Source organism: Pyxicephalus adspersus, chromosome 1 (assembly GCF_032062135.1).
Source record: "Pyxicephalus adspersus chromosome 1, UCB_Pads_2.0, whole genome shotgun sequence".
Classification (NCBI taxonomy): domain Eukaryota; kingdom Metazoa; phylum Chordata; class Amphibia; order Anura; family Pyxicephalidae; genus Pyxicephalus; species Pyxicephalus adspersus.
This window is the reverse complement of record NC_092858.1, coordinates 36,869,546-36,891,065: the sequence shown is the minus strand read 5'-3', so window position 1 is coordinate 36,891,065 and position 21,520 is coordinate 36,869,546. Positions and strand designations below refer to the sequence as shown.

General features: G+C 37.1%; 1 protein-coding gene across 2 annotated transcripts; it reads right to left on the bottom strand.

The window, feature by feature from the left end:
- Positions 1-845: 845 nt before the first annotated feature.
- On the bottom strand, positions 846-18,090 carry TMEM106C (transmembrane protein 106C). Of its 2 annotated transcripts, XM_072406634.1 has the most exons (9): positions 17,949-18,060; positions 16,676-16,870; positions 10,294-10,505; positions 8,973-9,036; positions 8,240-8,399; positions 7,443-7,583; positions 6,877-6,926; positions 4,815-4,868; positions 846-3,054 (listed from the first exon to the last, which is right to left on the bottom strand). In XM_072406634.1, the coding sequence occupies exons 3-9, from the start codon at positions 10,487-10,489 to the stop codon at positions 2,940-2,942; spliced, it is 780 nt and encodes a 259-aa protein (XP_072262735.1). In that variant the 5' UTR covers positions 10,490-10,505; positions 16,676-16,870; positions 17,949-18,060; the 3' UTR covers positions 846-2,939. The 2 variants fall into 2 exon arrangements, with proteins under 2 accessions (XP_072262735.1, XP_072262734.1); XM_072406633.1 differs by lacking the exon at positions 16,676-16,870 and having other exon boundaries at positions 17,949-18,090.
- Positions 18,091-21,520: the final 3,430 nt, after the last annotated feature.

Below are 21,520 nucleotides of genomic sequence, written 5' to 3'. Positions count from 1 at the left end.
TTTAAGAAAAGGTACGAATACTGAGTGGGTTGGGGGCTAAAACTTTTGCCTCCGTCAAATCATAAAAACAAAGTCTTGAAAAGACTGCATACTTTCATGTGAAGTATTTTTTCTCTCAGTTTCACCCATTTTGCTCTGAGGCATGTATATTTGGTGTAAATGCAATTTGCTGATATGGAAAAACCCATGCAGCCATGGAAAGAACTAAAGCCAGGTACACTCATTTTGAGATGCATTTACCATTCTTTGCATACCATTCTTTGACATACAATGACACTAATACTTCAAGTGAATCAGTTATTCTGAAGTCCTTCTGCCTTTAGTGGCTGTGCTCTTAGTAGCTTTGGAAGCCTATATATTTCTTTGGATGCAGGTAATAAAAGAATTAAAGATAGTTAGGATTTTTATTCCTCTTATATTCAATCATGGTAAACAAAGGTCATTTCATAGTTTGTGATGTTGATCATTGAGATAAGGAGTGACCTATAAGAGTGTTAAAGAAGGCAAATTCCATGTCTTCTATTAACTACTCTGCTTGTATATGACAGCTGTCATACTTTGTATAGGACAGGGTGAAAAAGCTTATACTGCCATACCCTCTGCAATCCTCTGTCCTGACAACCCTGAGTTACAATACTATGCTGTAATTTATTGGTATTTGCAACAAAGTCAGTACCCAAGCCAAATGGGCAACTTGAGATGCTGTATGTCCTTCTACACATTAAAAATGCAAACACTTTACCCAAACATATGCTTCAAGTTCTAGGGCTATGATTTGTGAATCCTGGCCCAAAACATTTTCAAATTTAGCAGAAACAAACACTTCAGAAAGACATCTCAAACAATGAACATAAAATACTTATTTTATTGGGAGAAAAAACAATGTAAAAAGGTAATACAATCAGAAAACATAGTTTCATTTTCCTGCCTATTCTGAACTATTTGAAAATGAAATCCTAGTGGAACTATTGATCACCACACACCAATTGTTGAAAGGAAAGGAAATACCATGGAAAAAACAAACAAACAAAAAAAAAAAACAGGATGCATTTGCAAACCTACTTTTGAAAGTGCAGGTGACTAGGATCTATGCAGAATCAATATTTTTAAAGTCATTAGGCCTGATTTATTGAAGCTCTCCAAGGCCAGAGAGGATACTCTTTCATCAGTGAAGCTGTGTGATCCAGCAAACATGGAATTGCTCTGATCCAGGAATGAAAACATTTGCTAGCAAATTACTTTGCAGAATTCCATTTCAGGTTTGCTGGATGACCCAGCATCACTGATGAAAATATATAATATCCAGACAGTAAACCTGGAATGGATTTCTTCAGTCATTGCTGGATCACCAAGCTTCACTGAATAAAGTGTATCCTCTCCAGCCTTGAAGGGCTTTAATAAATGATGCCCACTGACCCAGAACTCTTTAAATCAAGACTTTACATGATGCTTGCAGTCAATGACTCAAATCAATGACTCAAATGGGATACATTCCAGTGTGTTTATTAAAATGCATTGCTTTAAGGCAGCCCATTATTAATCTCTTATATTATTTTTAATAAACGCAACACACCACACATACAGAAGGTGTATTGATATGGGTGCTCAAAAACTCATGTTTTAGTGTATGTTACCATAAAGCATAAGTGTGTAAATGACACCTCCGATGAAAATACCAATTAAGTTTAAAAGGAATACACGGAAACAAGACTTCCTGCACAGCATTTTTTTTCATTCTCTTATAACTGTAGTGCAACAAGTCACCTAAAATCACTGTGTTGCTGGTAATCTGGTAGTCTTGGAACACCAACTGCAGATTTACATGAATACACAAGCTAGGTATTCCAAGCTTTCCCTATATGCTCCTTTTCTAGACAGACAGAGAGAGCGAAGGCAGTGGCACAAAAACAAGTAAACAAATTTCTGCAGTTCTGATCCCAAATAAATATAATTTATTTGCAGAATATCTTGTTAAACTTGATTTTAATTAGGGAAAACCTGTTATGAAAGAAATAAACTGGCTGCTATAGCTTACGTTTTTCTAAAAGCACTAGTTGACTGGCTTTCTCTGGTTTCAACACTGCATCAGTGGCCGAGAGCAAGCATACAGTTAGTGAAAGCATAGTGGCTTTATTATGTAAAAACTGGAGACGTATGCCAAATCAGATGTAATTTTTGGAAGGCTTTTTAAGTGAAAGTAGACATCTGATTATTTGTATAAGTAGGATCTAAGTTTTCCCTATTCTCCATTTTTTTTATAAATAAGCCCGACTATTCGTGCACAATTTCCTGGATGTAATAAATCATAAACCCCACCTGCTACATATATTAAAAAAAAAAAAAAAAAACATGGTGAATGGAACCACAGCCTCTAAAAAACCCAAGGCCAGTCAAGATAATAATATATTGTGATACATCATGGCAGAATAAACAGTAAAAAGTGCAAGTCCAAAATTTTAATGCATATATGCCTAATAAACCAAGGAGTTGGAAATCCTAAACCATTGCCTCAACTCCCAGAACAAATCTACAACATAAATTAAAAGTCTCCTTAACTATAAATTAGTATTGTACACAAGTGCTCCCCCAGCTAATAGGGGGATGAAATAAGTTTTAAACTAGTGCATATTTGCTGCATTTACTTACAATTCTATAAAAATAAAGACAGCAAATAACACATTTAAGTGCAACTAAACATAATGCCATATTGTGCTTTCTTTCATAAAAGTATTGCCAACATTTTTCTATAAACAACTCACCAAGTTATTGAGTGATTAAGCAAAAATTCTACAATTAAAAGGAACCATCTGCGCACACTACAGTTTTTTTTTATGTAAACATGCACTCGGGGCCTCCACAGTGGTATTAGGTTAATGCACTCAGGAGTAAAATGACTGGTAAGGGATGTGGATAATGTTATTACATAGTCTCAATAAAGTTTATAATGCATGATGGTCAACTAGTAGTGTTGAGTTTGCCCCACAGTCAATATATTGGTACGTCTCCAAAGAGCTCTGGGATGTGTGCCCAATGTAGGAAAACTTCACCGATGTTCTACAAGGGAAAATCAAAAGTTATTTTTTCAAAAAGTCACAAACCTAAAAATAAACATTGCATGTCATGCAAGACTATTCATCTTTATTAGTATACCAAAACATTCAAGTTTTAAATTGTTTTTCCCTGTTCCTGTTTTTTTCTAATTTTAATCTGACACAGGAAAGCAAGTGTGCAGATTTTGAACCTTGAAAAATGTACCTTCTGAAAAATAGCAGTGCAATTCCTTGTTTGGAAGGTTGCCTTGGTGTTTCTGTGTCTACAGTGTCACAGCTGTATATCAGCACTGTGAGATGATCTAGGGCACTTCTGCCTTGGATCAAAGGTGTATCAAGGTGTTTTGGTGTTAGATTTGGTGATTTTGTTGCTGTGCTGCTTGGTACTCCTCTTGCTAAAGTTTATGACATATAAAATGCAAACTTCTGCTTACACACAGGACAACGTGCAGAAAAGTCAATAATGGGGGAAAGTCTATCTGCAGGCCACAGACAATACTGGCAACAAGTTTTTTCCCCTGTACCCACTTTTTGCACAAAGCTTCTAAGGATCTGTTCTCTTCTTTCGGAAAAAGCGAAAAAAATAAAAAATAAAAACACATTTAGCTTAACAGTCTAGCTAGTTTATGGTGCTTATCATCAATGCTATTAACTGTAAAGCCAGTTAAATATATAGTTTACCATGTTCATTTAATAATTTTACAGTAAATGCACAACTATAATAGGTAGTATATGTTCATGAATGTATATGATCAGAGAACCGCTCCAAAGACATAGATAAACAAGAACAAGATCTGTGCAAATGCAGATCTTTTAATAATAGGAATTGTTTGTAAAATTAGAAGACTCTGAGAAGAAAACAGGAAGCTGCTGTACAACATAAAAGAAAATCTAAAAGCAGGAAATAGCTACTGTTCATGTATTGTGTCAGCTGCCAAGCTACATGCATAATCAGACATGCATAGATGTTTCTGTACAAGCATTTGTAATAAGTGTATTAAAACCTCGGGCCCAAGAACAATCCTTTTTGAAATACTTTAAAAAGCTTTTTGCACAGCATTCCAGCAGCATATGGATAATGTTGCACAAACGTCCACAAATATTCACTAAACTAAAAAAAAAAAAAATTATCTTTGGATCCATTCACATCTTCCCATTGAAGCAAGATGCTTTAATAAACGTAGACTTTAATAGGTGTTGCATTAAGGCGGCTCATTCAGATTGGTCACCTGATGCAATTAGGACCTAGTAATTTTTTTACAATGCAGTGCAGCAAAACATACAGTTGTGTCTTATGCACTGCAATGTACAAAAGTTGAGCTGTGTTACTTTAAATAGATGGGTGCCTTGTGTTATTGCAAGGCACATCACTGAAAAGGTGAATTTAGACCCTTAATGTACCTATGTTTTGGATATATGCACTTCTAGTCGGGTTGCTAGCTGCAGTGCTCAAACAATACATCGTGTAGTGTCCCTGTCCCTCCATGGATTCTAAGCAACAAGCCACATGCATGTGAAATCTCAATGGTGGGAATAAGCCATATTCATTAATTCAGTGACACCCTAAAAAAGACAATTTCCTCATATGAAACGAGAAAACATTCCCCAAATTATTCTGTATTTTTAGTTTAATACTGCTTTTATTTTTTTTTGAAAGAACAGTTAAAGAAATACTTGCTAGATCTTGTATTTCAGAAATCTGTTTCATATGCATTTTAATGTTTCTTGTTCATATATTCTTGTAACAAGTGAAGCAGTACATACCTCACAAATACAACAATGTTGTGCACTTTCACTGAAGATAATGTGCAAAAGTTGCTAGTGGGAAAAAGAAAAAAAAATTAAAAAATAAAGCCACAGCTTTTTGCTCAAATATAGACTTTATTACATAGTGAAATGTAATATTAAAACATTGTTATGTAAGAAATTATACAACTAGCAACCCCAACAGCTGCACATAGTAAAAGCCATTAAAAAACGTATTGTATGAGCTTTATAAATCAAAGTATTCCCCTGTGCAAAAACTACAAAGTTTTGCATGTTGTTTGTGGAACACACATTGATGTTAATTACAATCTAGGTGTTCCAAACACAGTCATAGAGAAACACTAATGTGGTCAAATTTTGGTGAAAGGCAATTAGTCTGCCTTTTTTGCCTGTAACTATATAAACTACATACAAACTCCATGATGCTAGTATACTAGTTCTGAGCATCATACCCACGACCCAACAATCATAACAGGAGTGTTAATTTTTAAAGTGAACCTACACTCAAAAAGTGAGTATTTACTATGACAGGGTTCTCCCTGGGCCCTTTTAGCTGGGCGCACCACCCGGCACTTTTTAGCACCCACCCGGCTGTTTTTGGGTGGTTACTGAAGCGTTTGGTCACAATACAGGTGCTGCCACCCACCTACAATTTCTTCCCACCTGGCTTAAAAAAATTTCTGGTTTGAGCACTGCTATGATGTATAAAGCTGCGTACACACGTCCAATTTTTATCGTTGTAAATGAACGACGAACGAACGATTGGCCAAAAATCGTTTGTAAAAAAAGTAACCAACGACGCCGACGAACGAGGATAGTCGTTGGAAATGAACGACCGGACCAGCGGATCGGATTGGACGACGATCGTTGACCATCTATCGTGTGTACGGTCATTCAGTGATCGTGTATGTTCTGAGCATGCGTGATGAACGAACATTTGATCGATACAGGCTGTATTGTGTATGTGTATATATTCATATATATATATATATATTCATATATATATATATTCACAGGCACTGCCATCTTCCTTCTTCCTCTCTTCCGCGCATTCCAATCTTTAGCCATCTTGATTGGTAGGGCCGGGATAAGGTAAATCCTGCACAGGCACTCGCGAGTTTATTAATTCCATAAGCGAAGCCAGGACTGCTAGGCATCCCTGTCAACAAACACTGAGCTACGCATGTGCAGCTCAGCAAAACCTGACTGGGATCAGGACAGGGATCAGGTAGGCCAGAATAGCTATGGACATTGCCTGTCTATTTCTGTAATTACCACCTGCCTGATTGCAAAATTTCAAAGTAGGACTTAAGCTCCACTGTAGGGCACTACAAACAATACTGGTAAATAGGGATTTACCCTCTGTTTTCCATGTTTTGGACACTGCTTTAAGTGTTCAGTTCCTCTTTAAGCCACTACTTGTAAAAACTTATTTATAAACAATCCAATTTTATGAACATACAGACGAAGTTATCAAGGCTTCAAAAAATCCCTCACAACATTTATCGGAGTATGTCTTAACAAGGACCTGAATTACAGCCTTGTGCTATCAATTGTGGTCCTAAATAGCAGAGCATAGGATACTATGTGGAATCATTCTATGTCACCCTGTGGCAATAAAGAGCTAATTTACCCAGTACCTCTATCTGAGGCAGGCAATAGAAAATATCAGAGCAAGAATCATCTAGAAATTCCTCTGCAACACTGACCTGGAACTAACAACCGTCTGCTAACATCAGAAGCTCCTAATCTGCATATTTGGTCTAAGACAGAACACAGAATTGCAGCCACTGTATCCAAAAACAAATACTTTAAGAAGAGAAAGCAACCACAATAGTACCTCTATGTATGTTTTGAACATAAATATATACAGCAAAACGCTGTCTTAATTGGTTGCTAGGTTCTAAGACAGAAGAGTGCTCTACACTCTACACATATTAATTTCTAATTTCTAATTACTCTAAAGAGTAAGCCACTGGCCCTACTTACCTACTATGTTGCAAAAAGCTTCATCAACATTTAGAACATTTAGGCTTTAGAATTAAGATATAATACTTACTATAAATAGGAAAGGCTTCCACCCAGCTCCAGTTTGACTGTGAAATTCACCTGAGAGATACAAAATTCAATTAATAAAATAGCATCTGCATATTGTAGTTTTCTAATATTATCAGAACCCAGATTAAACAGAAAACCAGGGCATTTACTGGAGCATACAATTATATTGCATTCTTTTTAAATGACTCCCATCTGGAAACAGTGCAAGTGTAATATCTAACTGATGTCTTTTGGAGCAGATTTTCTTTTTAAATCAACAATGGTCTGTGCATGAGTATTCGTGTTTTGGCAATAGAGATGAGAAAGAGACCAGGCAGTCCCTACACCTGCCAATCTTATTGAAACAATACTGTAATACTGTTTAACAAGGGTTTCTAACTGGGCTGATTTGTTTGTTATCTGGAGCCATTGGGGGCTTAACCACAGTCATCAGTAGTCCAGTTTAGTTATGCTGAGATGCTGTTAACTAATTTATATGGACACCTTGACAATGAGTCAATCTGTTTGACTACACACAGAGACAGAACTGCAAGGCAACACAAGCCAAGAAAAATTCAGATGATTTACCAATTTCTCGCTGAGTGGCTGAACAACTGACACATTTGTCTGCTGTTGAGTTCCAATAACAGTGTTCATGTATTGTACTTGGCTAATCAGGCTATCCACAGATATTGAATAAAAGTTGGAATTGGTGAACCCCAGGGTACTCTGCAATACAAAAAACAAGTGTATAAATATATAAAAGCACAGCAGACAAAAGTAGTCAAAAGTGCCCTTCATTGTCTTATTGGTACTGATTCATAACAGCAATCAAGCTTTTTTCCACCTTTATTCTTAAAGAGTATCTCCTATATAGTTGTATCTTTTGTTTTGGGTAAATAAAATAATTATAACCTTTGTCATTTTTTGGAAAATTCAAATTGGAAAACATCTGTCTCAGATACATAACAGAAAATGAGAGGAGATATCTCCATATCAATATGAAATCCCCAATTAGACAGTTGTCAAACAGGTGTCTCTATTAGACGATTACTTTTCCATAGTGGCATGTGGGGGGGGGGGGTGTCATGTTTTTTAGAAGCTATGTACAACATGCTGCCAGGCTCTTCCATCTTTCTGCATTGCTTAGAAGAGCACAGAGACCCAGGAATGACAGTCACTAGGTCTAAACTAATTTACGTGATCAAAATGGAAAAGTTTTATTCATTTCATTTCAGAATGTTAATGAGGGGTAAAAGTCAGAACTATGGAAGGCAAGCAGACTAAACTTTAATAACCTTTTTGGTTGGTTAGAAATTGACCGTACATTTAATGGGGCTGCATTTCTATTTATCGTAAAAAAAAAAAAAAAAAAAGGTAATTACCGTCATAGCAAGGTTGACAATGGAATTTTCCTTATCAAACCACACTTTTACCATTCGAATGCCGCCATCCTGCACCCCCACAGTGCGTGGAAACAGAAAGAACACTACCAATCCACATATTAAGAGACACATCAGTATCGACAGCACAACATAAAGCTTTCTGTTAAGAAATAAACACAAAACAAAATGCATATTGAGTTGTGTTGGGTACATGTTTTTTTAAGAATTATTATTGCACCAAAGCAGCAACGATTCAAAAAGTATGGCTATACATAAAAGAATAATGTAAAGGTAATTTTCTTCCAATTATAAACAACAATCTATTTTGCAAATTATGTTTTCTGCTCATTTGTTGACTGTAACTGTAGGACAGAGACGTGTTTATTTGGTATTAATAGATTCGTATGTTGAGGTGCATTTTTAACAGAAGTTAGGAATACAAAAACTTTTATTTGTATGTAAGATTGCTTTTTAAAAAGTGTTTTTGAGTAGATAATTAGAAGATAACGTAACTATTGGCCTCAGTGGATTTTGTCTTGCATAGCAAGGTGGTCCATGATGACAGGAACAAAGATAGCATTATATGGAAAACTAGCACCAGGATATGATAAAGCTGTGCTGTATTACTACCATTACAGATAGAGGATGTACAGATGTTTAAAAGTAACTAGAAATAAAAAAAATGTGATTTAAAGAATTTTATTTTACATTTCCATAGAAAGAGTACACTTACGTCCTCTGGGGCTGCAGTCTCTGATCGCTGTAGGGTATTAATGCAACCAACTCGTTCACTTGCTCTGTAGTAAAGCAAAAATACACATAATATATTTTACAAGTATACAAATAATTATAAAAGCTACCAAGATAGGATGAACTTCTACTTCTAGGATGAACTTCTATATACTCTATCAAAAAATGTATGAGCTGTTGAAGCTTTTGGACCTAATGATATGTCAGTGAAGGGATTTATTTCAAAACTAAATAGCCATTAATGTTAGTTTTACCCAATTCCTAAAATGTCCCATAAGCTTTTATCATGCTAAATAAAACGTGTAAATGGCATGTTGTTTTCAGTCTTTTTTTAATTTAGATTTTATTACAAAAGAGTCCCTGGAAATCCTAAAATAAAGGAACTTTTAGGCATTTGCCTCGTACAATTTTGCACTTCCATGCTGTTATGCAGAATTCACTTCCTTCTTGTAGGGAAGTAGTCATACTGACACACCGCACAAGCAGTGTGCTTGCTGTTACTTTAAAGAAGAAGGTCCAGAGAATTGAGTTTCTGAGTTTTCTGCATAGAGATAGGAAATGTTTGAAATGGGCTGGAAGTGTTCATCAAAGAACCAAAAAAGAAATTAAACTTGAAAATGTATTTTATGGGGAAAACATGGCAATAAATATGATCAAAATCTAGAATTAGCACATTTTTTTCTTACTATATATTATAGAGATATTGTCACTTTGCCGATTTAGTGTCTGTGTAAAGCCGTAACTTGCTTCCACGATGCTGACTTCTCCCTTGCTATTACTCTGTCAAAGTGAGCACAAAATTTTTAGTACTTCCTAATGTAGAGGAGCAAATGACAATACAGAGCTTGGACGCAAACAGCTGGAAACCCTGAAGTACTTAACTGGGTGGTTTTACAGCTGTTTAGATCACTTCTGCATTACAGAGGAGAACCAACTGAGTAATCTTGAAACAAGCTCATGTCTTTTGCTGCTCTGAGCTTGTTTTAACCTTTTTGATTCCCCTGATCTGTGAGAGGCTTCCTTGGCAGTCAAAAAGGTAAATATTTCAAACTAAGAATTCTTTCTCAGGAGTAAACACCACCATTTGTGTGTTATTATGTTATTACCAATATTATTGTTATTACCGATTCAGAAGAAGTCTTGGTGTGTTACTAGACACTTCATTCCCTTGACTTTGGGGCTAAACCCTGCCATTATCTAATCTCCAGGTAAAAAAAAAAAAAAAAAAGAATCCTTACTGCACACAGAAAATTAGGAAGACTGTTAATGGTAAACCATAACCAGTAAATGCCATTTGAAATTACCTGTTGGAATGCATCCAGTTCCCTGACAGGAAGGACATGTAATGCTGTCCCGACCAGTAAACTCAACATAAGGAAACTGTGCAATATCTTCTTCTCCGTCTCTTCCATCCAACAAATCATCCTCTTCCACATTTGTGTTACTAGCCTGCTTCATGGATGTTACACAACTGGTATACGCAGATATTGTTGACCCCATTGTCTTTGTTCAGCATCTGTTTTGAAAATAATTACAAAAGGAATGAAAGTGTCAGGGACTGATGTAGGTGGCTCCAAAATGAAAGTGTTCTTAAAACCTAATAAAAGGTGTTATAATGTTCTGGTACATACACAATTCTTTTAAATATGATCAGTAGTTGCACAACACTTTTAAATGCATTTTGCCCTAATAAACTGGGGACCTGCTAGGACAATAGAATAGAACAAATCTAAAAGTGCTGTGTTAAAAAAGCTTTTACTGCAGTAAATATCTTGTTTGTTACACTCTTATGTATTGCATTATGGAACATAATTGACCAGTACACCCATTAAACAAAAAATTAAATAAAGAAATATTAATCAAAGATGAAAAAAGATGGAAAAGCATACATATTATTATTATTATTAATAAATAATAACAGTATTTATATAGCGCCAATATACATTATATAGGGTTACAAATGACAGACAGTCAAATACAGTGACACAGGAGGAGTGGACCCTGTCCCGAAGAGCTTACAATCTAAAAGGTGGGGAAAGAGCATACAATAGGAAGGGGATATGGAATGGTGGGCGAGTAGTGAGGGTTTAGGAGGAAAACAGAAGATGGATAAGCAAGTTTGAAATGATGGATTTTACAGGCTCTTTTAAACAAGCAGAAAGTAGAAGCAAGCCGAATAGGATGTGAAAGACCATTCCAGAGAGTCAGGGCAGCTCTAGAAAAGTCTAGAGTTGTGTGTGTGATGAGGTTATGAGTGAGGAACTCATTAGTAGGTCATTGGAGTAGCAAAGACAGCGCATAATTTAGCACAATAGATAGACTAATCCTGCAGCTAAGAGATGTAAGGAAAATAATAGGCATAGCCTAACGGTGTCAGAGTAAGAGCCTGTGTCAATAGGGTTTGGGTTTGTATGGATGGTATCAGTTTTGGTATGTTTCTAAGATCATAAGAGTGTTAATTAATTCATGCATTTCACCTGCAGTTAACCTTATTCTGACTTGCTTCACCTGGGTTTTCTATTTACATAAATGTAAGTCTGACTTGCATTTGACCTATTTCAAGTGGGTTTACCTATCCCATAGACTTCATTCTGACCTGCAATTGAGCTGTTTAAGTGGGTTTAACTACCTGATTGCATAGTTGCACAGCAGATATAAACATCACTAAAGTGTATTCCAGAGTGGGACATTGCTGAATTTAGGGCAGATTATGCATTTATGGTGAGTTAGGAAGCCAAAAAATAAAGCTTCCCTAAGACAACACAACACACATTATTATACAACACAGAGTACTAGTACATTACACACTGTACTTGGTCATGTGTAAATGGGACCAAATACTTCAAGAATATCTGTGCTGTGAGAAATATAAGGGGTCAAAATAGTTACTTCTCTGAAAATGCTAGATGCCTGGCTGTCATGATGATCCAATAGTGCCAGCATTTTCTGTGTCACTGAACTTGATGGGGCATATATATCTGTTTCGGCTTTCAACCTGAAGTTGTACCCTGCAGTATTGAGGACATTGCTGTAGATGAAGTTCGGTCTACCAGAGTAAGGGAGATTTTAGGTTAGAAACCTGACCAAGGGTTTACATTTTTGTTTGTTAATAGCACAGAAGAGTTCTCGCAGGAGAAATCAGGAAAATTTTATATACAATCCAATAGCACGAAAATGTTGAAATTGTACGACAAAGAAGATTTTCTTTAGAGAAGAAGAAAACCTTTCAGATAACCATTTAGTTCTATCAGTATATGAATGCTATTTTTGTCATTTGGAACATGTTTTTAAGTGGGAAGTCCAAGAAACAGGCGGTATTAGTGAACGCCATGTACCTTTCCGAATTTTATAACCTGTGTTTCATTCTCTTTTATAAGCCCTTGCGTGCTCCCAAATAATCAGAGCGTAAGCACCTGTAACCGCAACCACAGCAATCCAAGAAAAGAACCAAAGCTTTTCAGAATGCTTCTAATGAGGTCTGTAGCCTTTTGTTCATGCAACCAGAAAAAAATATTTCTGATAACAGCAGAGCAAAGTTTGTTTGACTTGGATTCCTGTACACTTTCATTCAGGACTCAATCTTCCAACTAAAAGAATTTAGCCAACAGAACATAAAATTGACAGGATTAAAATTCAATCAGGGCGCATGACATACTGTATCCAACATGTAATTTAAATTATAAATATTCCTCTAAAAGTACCTGAAGCAAGAGAAAAGGGATGAGAAGATGATATTGCACTTTAGTTGCAAAAAAAAAATTGACAGTAATCCTTAAATGTATAACTCCACAACATGCTAATTATTCTGTTTTGCCTAAACCAGCTATACTATAATATGCTTTGTTTTCTGTATAGTCTCTTACCAAGTAATAATACTGACACATGCCGCTGGTGAGATAGTTTGGGTGTAACTTGCATTCTTGCTAGGTGCTTACACATTGTACTGCTAAAATGATACTGCTTTATGGATAATTCAAATGCATCATTTTGCTGAATGAAAATATTTAAAAATACAAATCTAATTATTATGTTGTTAGTTCAATTCCATGAAAATCTGTTAAAGAGAAACCATATGAATCCATTCACCCTTAATTATGTGAGCTACCAAGTGTGTTGCAATGCAGAAAAGCAGTCACAAGCACCCTGCAATATATGCAATGTATTATTAGCTCTAATTAGTTCATTACCAATTTTTACCTTGCAAATCAGAAATTGTGTAGATAATGCCTATCACAAAAAAACTCTTACCGAGCTCCCTTGGAAGTAAATGTGCAGAGATCCTGAGTCAGTGTTCCTCTCAGAAAGTCAAGTTTAGCTGCAAAAAACAGTTTTCCCTGGTTTTTCCTTTTCCCTCATCAATGTGTTGACATTAAATAAAAACAGACCCGCACTAAAGTGTACCACCACCACCAGTGCTCCAAGGTGAAAACATCTGATTTGTTTTCTTAAACTGTGAACAATGACAGTTTGATAAAAAATATCAGCCAAAGTGTGTTTATAGCAAAATTATTAATATTATTATTAAACAGGATTCATATAGTGCCAACATATTACACAGCATTGTACATTAAATAGGGGTTGCAAATAACAGACATAATTAGACAGTGACACAAGAGGAGAGGACCCTGCCCCTAAGAGCTTACAATCTAAGTGGTGCAGAAGCAGAATGCAATTGGGGGGGATATGGATTGGTGGGCGAGTAGTGAGGGTTTTAAAGGACAGAACAAGATGAGTAGGCAATTTAAAAAAAATGAGTTTTAAGGGCTCTTTTAACCCCCTAGCATTCTGTCCATATTTCCACGCAAAAAGCGTTACGGAAATTTATTTTACATTGTAGGCCTGTAATTCTTAGGCATAAATCACTGAAATATGTCCAATATTTAATAAATTTATTATTAAACTATGAACAAAAAAAACAAAACACTCTGATGAAAATCTGATGAAATAAAAAAAATAGTGATACATGTAATATAACTGTACCGTAGCATATATATTATATATATAATTTTTTATATATATTATATCAAGATTTCTTTGTATTGGACTCAATACAGCTATTTTGTATTGAATCTAATACAAAATTATTTGAACTTCCCGCCACTCTTTCCGCCCGCACCAACGTCACTGGGAAACCCCGGAGATCATCTCTGCATTTCCCGGCTGGAGATCGGAGGGAGAAGACTTATCCCCAGGACCTGCGGGGACCAGCAACGGATCAAGGTAAGTGGTTTTTTAATCTTTTTACTGACCCCGAGTGTGACTCAGGATTATCGCTTTTTGTATGGAAAATCCACCCAGAGTCACACTCGGGATTACCGCTATGGGGGGGGGGGTTAAAGGAGCAAAAATTAGGAGCAAGCCAAATGGGAAATGGAAGACCATTCCAGAGAGTCAGGGCAGCTGTAGAAAAGTCTTGGAGATGTGGGATTTAGGAGGGAGTCAAATGTTGAAGAGAGGCTGTGTGAGTTGTTAGCTTGAGAGGAGAAAAAATTTTGCTTAAAAATATATTTCAGCATACCATAAAGTATGTACTGTAAGAAAAATGTTCCCATCCCAACCTGACTGAGTTTAGAGAGGATTTGCAAAGAACAATGGGAAAAAATCCCCCAATCCAGGTGTGCAAATTCCCTATCCAGGTGTTGCATCATACCCAAAAATACTCAAGGCTGAAGTTACTACCATCAGACTGTAACATAACAAAATTGAAATAAGTGAAGGCATCTGAATACTTTCTGAAGCCACTGTATATACATACACCCCCCACCTTTTTCTCCAATAATATGGCTTCAGATTTTTGAATATTAGTAGTATAGATTGCTCCTTGGTCCTCAGAATTCAGTTGACAATTCTTCTAAAGTTTCCTTCCCCATACTGCAAAACTCCATAACAGCACTTCTCAATCTGTCACTATTTCTTATCATTCCTCCTCCAAGCACAGATTATTTGCTTGTTATTATATAACATATTAACATAGGCAACATTCCTCCCTGGTTACACCTCCACACCTTGGTAATTACCAGCCATCCTTATTGTTCCTCGACTTCAGCTGTACTTTGCCTCCCTCCCCTTATGACTTGTACTTTATATGGATTTTCCATCAGCACATTGTCACCAACACAAATAAACAAATCTACCTAGAGCCTATACAGACCACAAAACAAACCTATACAGACCACAAAACAGAGGTTCCAACAGCTTCCTACAGGTTAAGGCTAGAAATACACTTCAAAAATTATTATAGCCAGAGGATCAGTATGACAGCCAGGTAAAATATTTAGGAAAGGTCAATGGCAGTCTTCATACTGCCTTCAGCATAGCCATCTCTTAAAAAGAAACAAATATTAATCCTAAAGCGGAACTCCAGAAATACAACAAACTTTGCAGTGCCCCACAAAGCAAGGGTAATTGCTCCTTTAGGTCTAGGGTACCTAAAAAAATTACTTTACTTACCTTATCCCTCGCTCTCTCTGCAGCCATCGCGCCCCTCTTTATTATGACAGACAGGTAGAATGTCAACTACAATCCAGAACTATTGGTCTTATATTGTAACTGATGACTTCAGAGCTTGCAACCACCACAGAGAGAGTTGACAAGAAGGTTTCCAAATAATACATAGTTGCAAGAAAGGAGAAAGCGTGTGGGTGATGTTGAATAAGGCAAGTAAAAGGTGTTTTTGTGATACCCTAGACATAAATAAGTATTTACCTATTGCAGTGCAGGCTACACCACACTGCCCAGGTTTATTTTTTTTTTGTTTGTGGAGTTAGGCTTTAAGTTATTAATGTTAAATGGTAATAATGAATAAAAATAGCTATAGTCTATTTATATTTTCTTCAACCCGCAAAACCTGATTAAACTGGAGTGTTATCAAAAAAAAGCCTGGTTGGGACACATGTAGTCAGCACATTAGGACACACAGTGTTACACAATGAAGCCATTAGACCTTTGTCATCAAATGAAAAGCAACCAGTATTTGTCCTGCAGCTGATTGTAGCTACATTACTTCCCAAATTCAATGCAACACAGCAAATCTGCTACCAAGAGAATAAAAGTCTCTTTGGAAATGTGGGTTTAAAAAATTAAAAGTCTGATGATTTATCCACTTTCCAATGTAAAAAATGTCTGTTACTGAATATCGAGAAGGATTGGTTTATATTGAGAAAAGGAGATTTATTGTAATGTATATTGTTTTGTATACTTATTTTTGCATTTAATATGCTGGGAATTAAAACTAACATTCATAAAGTCATAAATCATTTTATTCTTTTACTATGCAAATATGTAACATTGCATATCAGATTGTTAAGTTTTACTGCCTCCACTTGATTGACTTTACTGCCTCAAGCCACATGAATTGAATTTGCTGTGTTGACATATATATTTCTTTTTACCAATGAAGCTAAAATATTTAATTTGTGTGTATTTAATGTGTGTTGCAGTGTCTTAGACCTATTAAACACAGCACATTTTTGCAGCACGTTGGTGTAAACTGGACCTATAAAATACATGTATAAAAAAAAAAAAGTGTGGTGTACAGCACTCGTTCAATCCCACTACTGGAAACAATTACCGAAAAATTGTTTCCAGCGACAGAAACCTGGTGTGTGTCCCACTTTACAAAAGATCAGGCAGGTGGTTACTGCTAAAAGAGACAGGCGATGTCCCTTCTCCAATAACTCGACTTACCTGCCTAATCGCTCTGGTGAAATGCGACAAAAGCCAAGCTGTGCATGCGCATAGTCAAGCTGAGTCAGCTTTGGTTGACTGTGAAACCTGACAATCTTAGCTTCCCTTGCATGTGTCAGGAATGAATGCTGGCATCGGCACGGCACGGCCAATCAAGATGACCGAAGTGGAAGAAAAATGGAAGATGGCAGTGTCCTGCAATGGAATGTGGATAAGTAAGTCACAGGGCTTTAGTTTCAGCTTTATTTAGCACTTGAATCTGATCAGTAACTGATCAATGAAGAGTCCCAAAACTGCACACCTGTAAATGATATTCTGTCCTTCTGAAGTGATGAGATTTCTGAACAGACTTGTTATTTATACACAAGACATTATTTATATACATTACACTGATATTTACCAACACGCCTGATCAGTATACCCTAAAATCATTTGCCTACTATTGTTTGGTTAACAATTTCTCTTTGGATCAGGAAGCTGAACTTGAAATGAAATTCAGTGTGGGATGAAAGACACAAGAAAAAAGTGTGGTGTGTGACAAGCTAGCACTGAGTGAAAGTATTGCAATGCATAAAGTGCTGCGTAATATACTGCCGTACCTTGCACAAATGTACAGGCTTATCTCCTATACATTATCCCTGGCCTGCCACCCTGGCCTGGGTATCAGACCCAGAAACTTCTGCCTACCATTAGAATTAAGTGCTTCCAATCTTGGAGGCTCAGCATTACCTGGGGGTGATATCTGCACGAAGCAAAGTACAGCACCCAATCTAAAAGTGTGCAATGAAAACGGAAAGATTTAATTTAATAATTGGCATATTGATGAGGGGGAAAGCAAAATAATACCGCTTTATGGTAGATTTAGGAGATTCTGCTCCTATTCATTTAATGGCATATCGTTATATCATTTATCAATATACAAAAATATTTAGTCTAGCTAATACATGTATTTTTGAGCAGTTAATTCATATATTTAACAAAGTAGTTAATACAGATATTGCAGTGTAGTTATATATTTTAGTGTAGTTAGTACATATGTTTTAGTGTAAATAATGAATATATATTAGAGTAGTAAATACAGATATTTGTAGAGAGTCAGAGGGAATATGGCATGGAGTAACAACCTGGTATGGCCATGCTGTGTGACTACCAGAAAGCAGTGTCAGACACCGGGCACTGCGCTCCCCATCCGCCCCACTGACAGGCACTGCATTGCTCTACATTGGTATGACGGACAGACAGCGACTGTGAGGAGACCGGTGACGTCACTTACCTGATGGTCAGGGTTGGCGGGCGCCCAGTGTCCCGCACGGTGTTGATATTTGGAGTTGCGGATAATAAAGTATATCATAGAGGAAAAAAAAAAAAAAACACTCGTACACAGGAGAAGCCGGAATCCCGCCCCCTGTTGTGTAATTACCTCGTGACCGGAATCGGAAGCGCAATATTTGTTTACTAGCGCCTTGTGACTGGTTGTCGGTGATGTGTAAGGGGAGGAGAGAGATCTGTGTGAGCTCTGTGGAGCGGAGCTTCTCTATCTTGAGGCACAATTTCTTCCTTCGATGTGGCTGACACTTTTTTTTTTAAAGCAGTACTTGGCTACATTTGTAATGTACAGCGTGAAGTATGATATGTCTGTATATGACAGGGCCATGGCACCACTCCTATAGAATATAGGGACTACTTCAGTTTTGGGTTTCTTTCACTGCAGCTGACTTTGTTTGTTGTGATTACTCCACAGGGTACTGACATACATTCCATCCCAGTTAGCATGGCGGTTGTATGGTACACATGTACATTACAGTACCATGCTAATATTTATTATAAAAAAGCAGCATTGAGCATTATAGTGTGCTGCTATGCATTCCTCAAAATAGATCAAGTGCAATTTTTGGAGCACGGTGAAGCTAGGAATGGGCAGCCCCAAATCAGTGCATGGTACATTAACCTCATAGCAACTATTAGAAAATGTTTGGCCATGCATTATAAAGGAGTGCACATTACCTGCATTACTGTATATTGCAGAGGTAGACAAACTCCAACCTTTAGGCCGGATACAGCCTAGCCAGTATTCCAGTCCAGCCTAAGGCCCCCTAGTTATTTATTCTTGGATCCGGCCTAATTGAATTGTCACGTTATTATGAGTTCCCGCAATATTTCCGGGAGGTTGACCTTAAACGTTGTGTCTTCAACCCCGAATGGACTGACAAATTATTCCTTGTCCAACACAGCAACAAAGCCCTGTGTTTAGTGTGCAACAACACCAACAGCACTTTCAAGCGGACGAATCTCAAGGGGCATATCAATGCCAAGCACGCGTGCCCTGTACTGAGACTACACCGCAGATGAGCGGAAGACTGAGGCTGGAAAAAACCTTTACTTGGACACCTTGTTTCTTCTGGCCTAGTGTGCCTTCTTGACCTCCTGAAATGGCCTAGTAGTCCAAAAAGTTTGCCAACCTCTGGTCTATTGTAATGCTGACATGACAATGACTTCAATCAGTACAAAAAGTGGGTTAGCATAGGGAAACAGAAATTTGTGCTTTAGTGCAGTGGTTGCCAACCCTTTCGGACCCATGGACCGCTAAATTTACCGTCTCTAAAACATGCATGCGCGGGGAGCTGGGTGTCACTTAAAGGGAAAGAAACTTCCCTCATAGTGATGTCATGATGCCAGAACCCACCCACTCTCCCATCTCAGGTCTGAGCCTGAAGACGAGTGCCCAGAGACACAACCTGCCCACTTCCCTGAGCCTGCGATATGTACAGGGGACATGGTCTGTGGCCCTGGCCAGTGTGCCCTCTTCTCCTGACCCCGCTTGGAGGTGCACCAGCCAGGGCCGTGCACCACTCGTTGGCGACCGCTGCATTAGTGTGTGGACAATAGGTGCTGCAATGCAACACATGACTGGGAAAATGAAACCGCATAAAAGACAGATTTTGTTTACTGAGACAACTATTTTGCAAAACTAGCCTTTGTACAGCCATCCCACGATGTTACACACTCAGTCACCGAATGGCTGCTATTTTTTAATGGGAAGAATACAGTGAGATGCGTTCTCACATCCCCTTTCTACAATAACTAAATCAGCACTGTCTTTGCCAGTGGTAGCCATGCAGTGGTCAGTGAGAAAATTTTGGTGATCCACGGAAAAATTGGGACTTTATTTGCAATTTTTATGTTTTATTAATAAAACAAATAATATTCTGATAAATTCTTATATTCTGCATGACAATTTTCACCTTTATATTGCATTAAATTCACGAACTGTTAGAGATGGAAAAATAAGGGAGGTGCAGCATGACGTCAGCGTAGTTGCCGAGCCATACACTTCAGTAGTGTTTTCACCATTACAACAGTCACCCCCCCGCTCTGCGATTCTCAACTGATTGTTTTTTTTTATCTGTTTATCAGATGATCCTTTAGGTAAGTATGACCTTAACTGTGTATTTTCTTTGCCTGTTATTTTTAATGACATCAAATAGTTTGACTTTGATAACTATCATTTCTTGTTTAGTCCTAGATTCAAATGAAATAAACCCATACTGAGTGAGAAAAAACAAATATTTTGCATTTCTTTAGTAAGTATTTTGCATTTAGTAAATATTATTGCATATAGTATTTTTTATTTAGTAAATATTTTGCATTTCTTTACCAAAGATAATGCAACTAATGATAATAGTACCAATAGTAATACTTCACTTAACCATGAGCTGATCAATGAATCAGAGCCTCCACAGTCCTCGTCAGGAAGATCATTATTTTACAAATGTATTTATCTTTTTTAAAAAAATTCATAAGAATTGTCCGTGGGATTTAAAATTATGAATTTAGTGGTCCTTGAGGTCCGAAAGGTTGGGGGCCACTGGTCTTTGCAACAACCTTAAATTCTGGTGTAAATGCAAGCATTTATTAATAGTTGCTTCCATTGGCAATTATTAGGCATCCAGAGATCTTGGTGAGCCCATAGAGTCGTAAAAGGTTTTATCCGACTGTGACTCCTCTAACAGATTTTCTCTTTCTCTTCATGTGATGATCTAGTCACATTGATTAAAAAGACATAGTTTGCCACCAAGCTATCCTGATTATCCTTTATTGCAAATAAATTAGACAACATTCTGATCCTGAAGTCCATAGCTGACCTGTTTCATCTTATACGGTCATAGAGATAACAAACACAGGCCATTGTCTTAGTTCCTGGGTAGTTAAAAATACAGTGCCATACCTAATTAACTAGTCTTGATCAGAACTAAATGCATGCAACATTTTTTTTGATCATCTGCCAAGCCAATAATTTGGGGGACTCCTTGGATGAATGCAACTCACTTCCGCAGCTAAGTATTTTTGTTATATCTAACTCTTTGTTACTACATTGTTTTATCTGTCTTTATTATTAAATAGTATAATCTTTAAATTTTACTTGCAAGTCTCTGTGTTATCTCTCTTTGTACACTTCAAATTTAATTATATTCGTGACATAACAACCGTTCAGCTGTAAAACATACAGCTATGAAATGGCATGGGATGGGACTCTGGGTGTGTACTGAGCCTGTCGCTATGAGATTATACTGACCATGATCCAAACTGACACCGGGCTTCTGTGCCTATCCCTGAAACATCCCTTCCCTTTTAATTTTTATACTTTCACTGAAGACATGGGGGAATTGAGGAGACACAGAAAGAATCAAAGGCACAGCTGACATGGGGGTCACTGAAGACAAAGGGAACACAGGAAGAGCAAAGGAACAATGAAACAGACAGGGAAACAACAGACTGTTAAATCCTAGTCTAGCACTTGAATGATTCTCTTGCATAAAAAATAGATTATATAATAATAGTTGGGAA

Bases quoted from the DNA above. Each gene is read 5' to 3' on its own strand.
- TMEM106C (XM_072406633.1), bottom strand. From the start codon at position 10,489: ATGGGGTCAACAATATCTGCGTATACCAGTTGTGTAACATCCATGAAG. The intron at 8,400-8,972 runs GTAAGTGTACTC...ATTTCTTAACAG, and splicing joins AGACTGCAGCCCCAGAGGAC to AAAGCTTTATGTTGTGCTGT. The intron at 4,869-6,876 runs GTAAGTATTATA...TTTTCCCACTAG, and splicing joins GGAAGCCTTTCCTATTTATA to CAACTTTTGCACATTATCTT.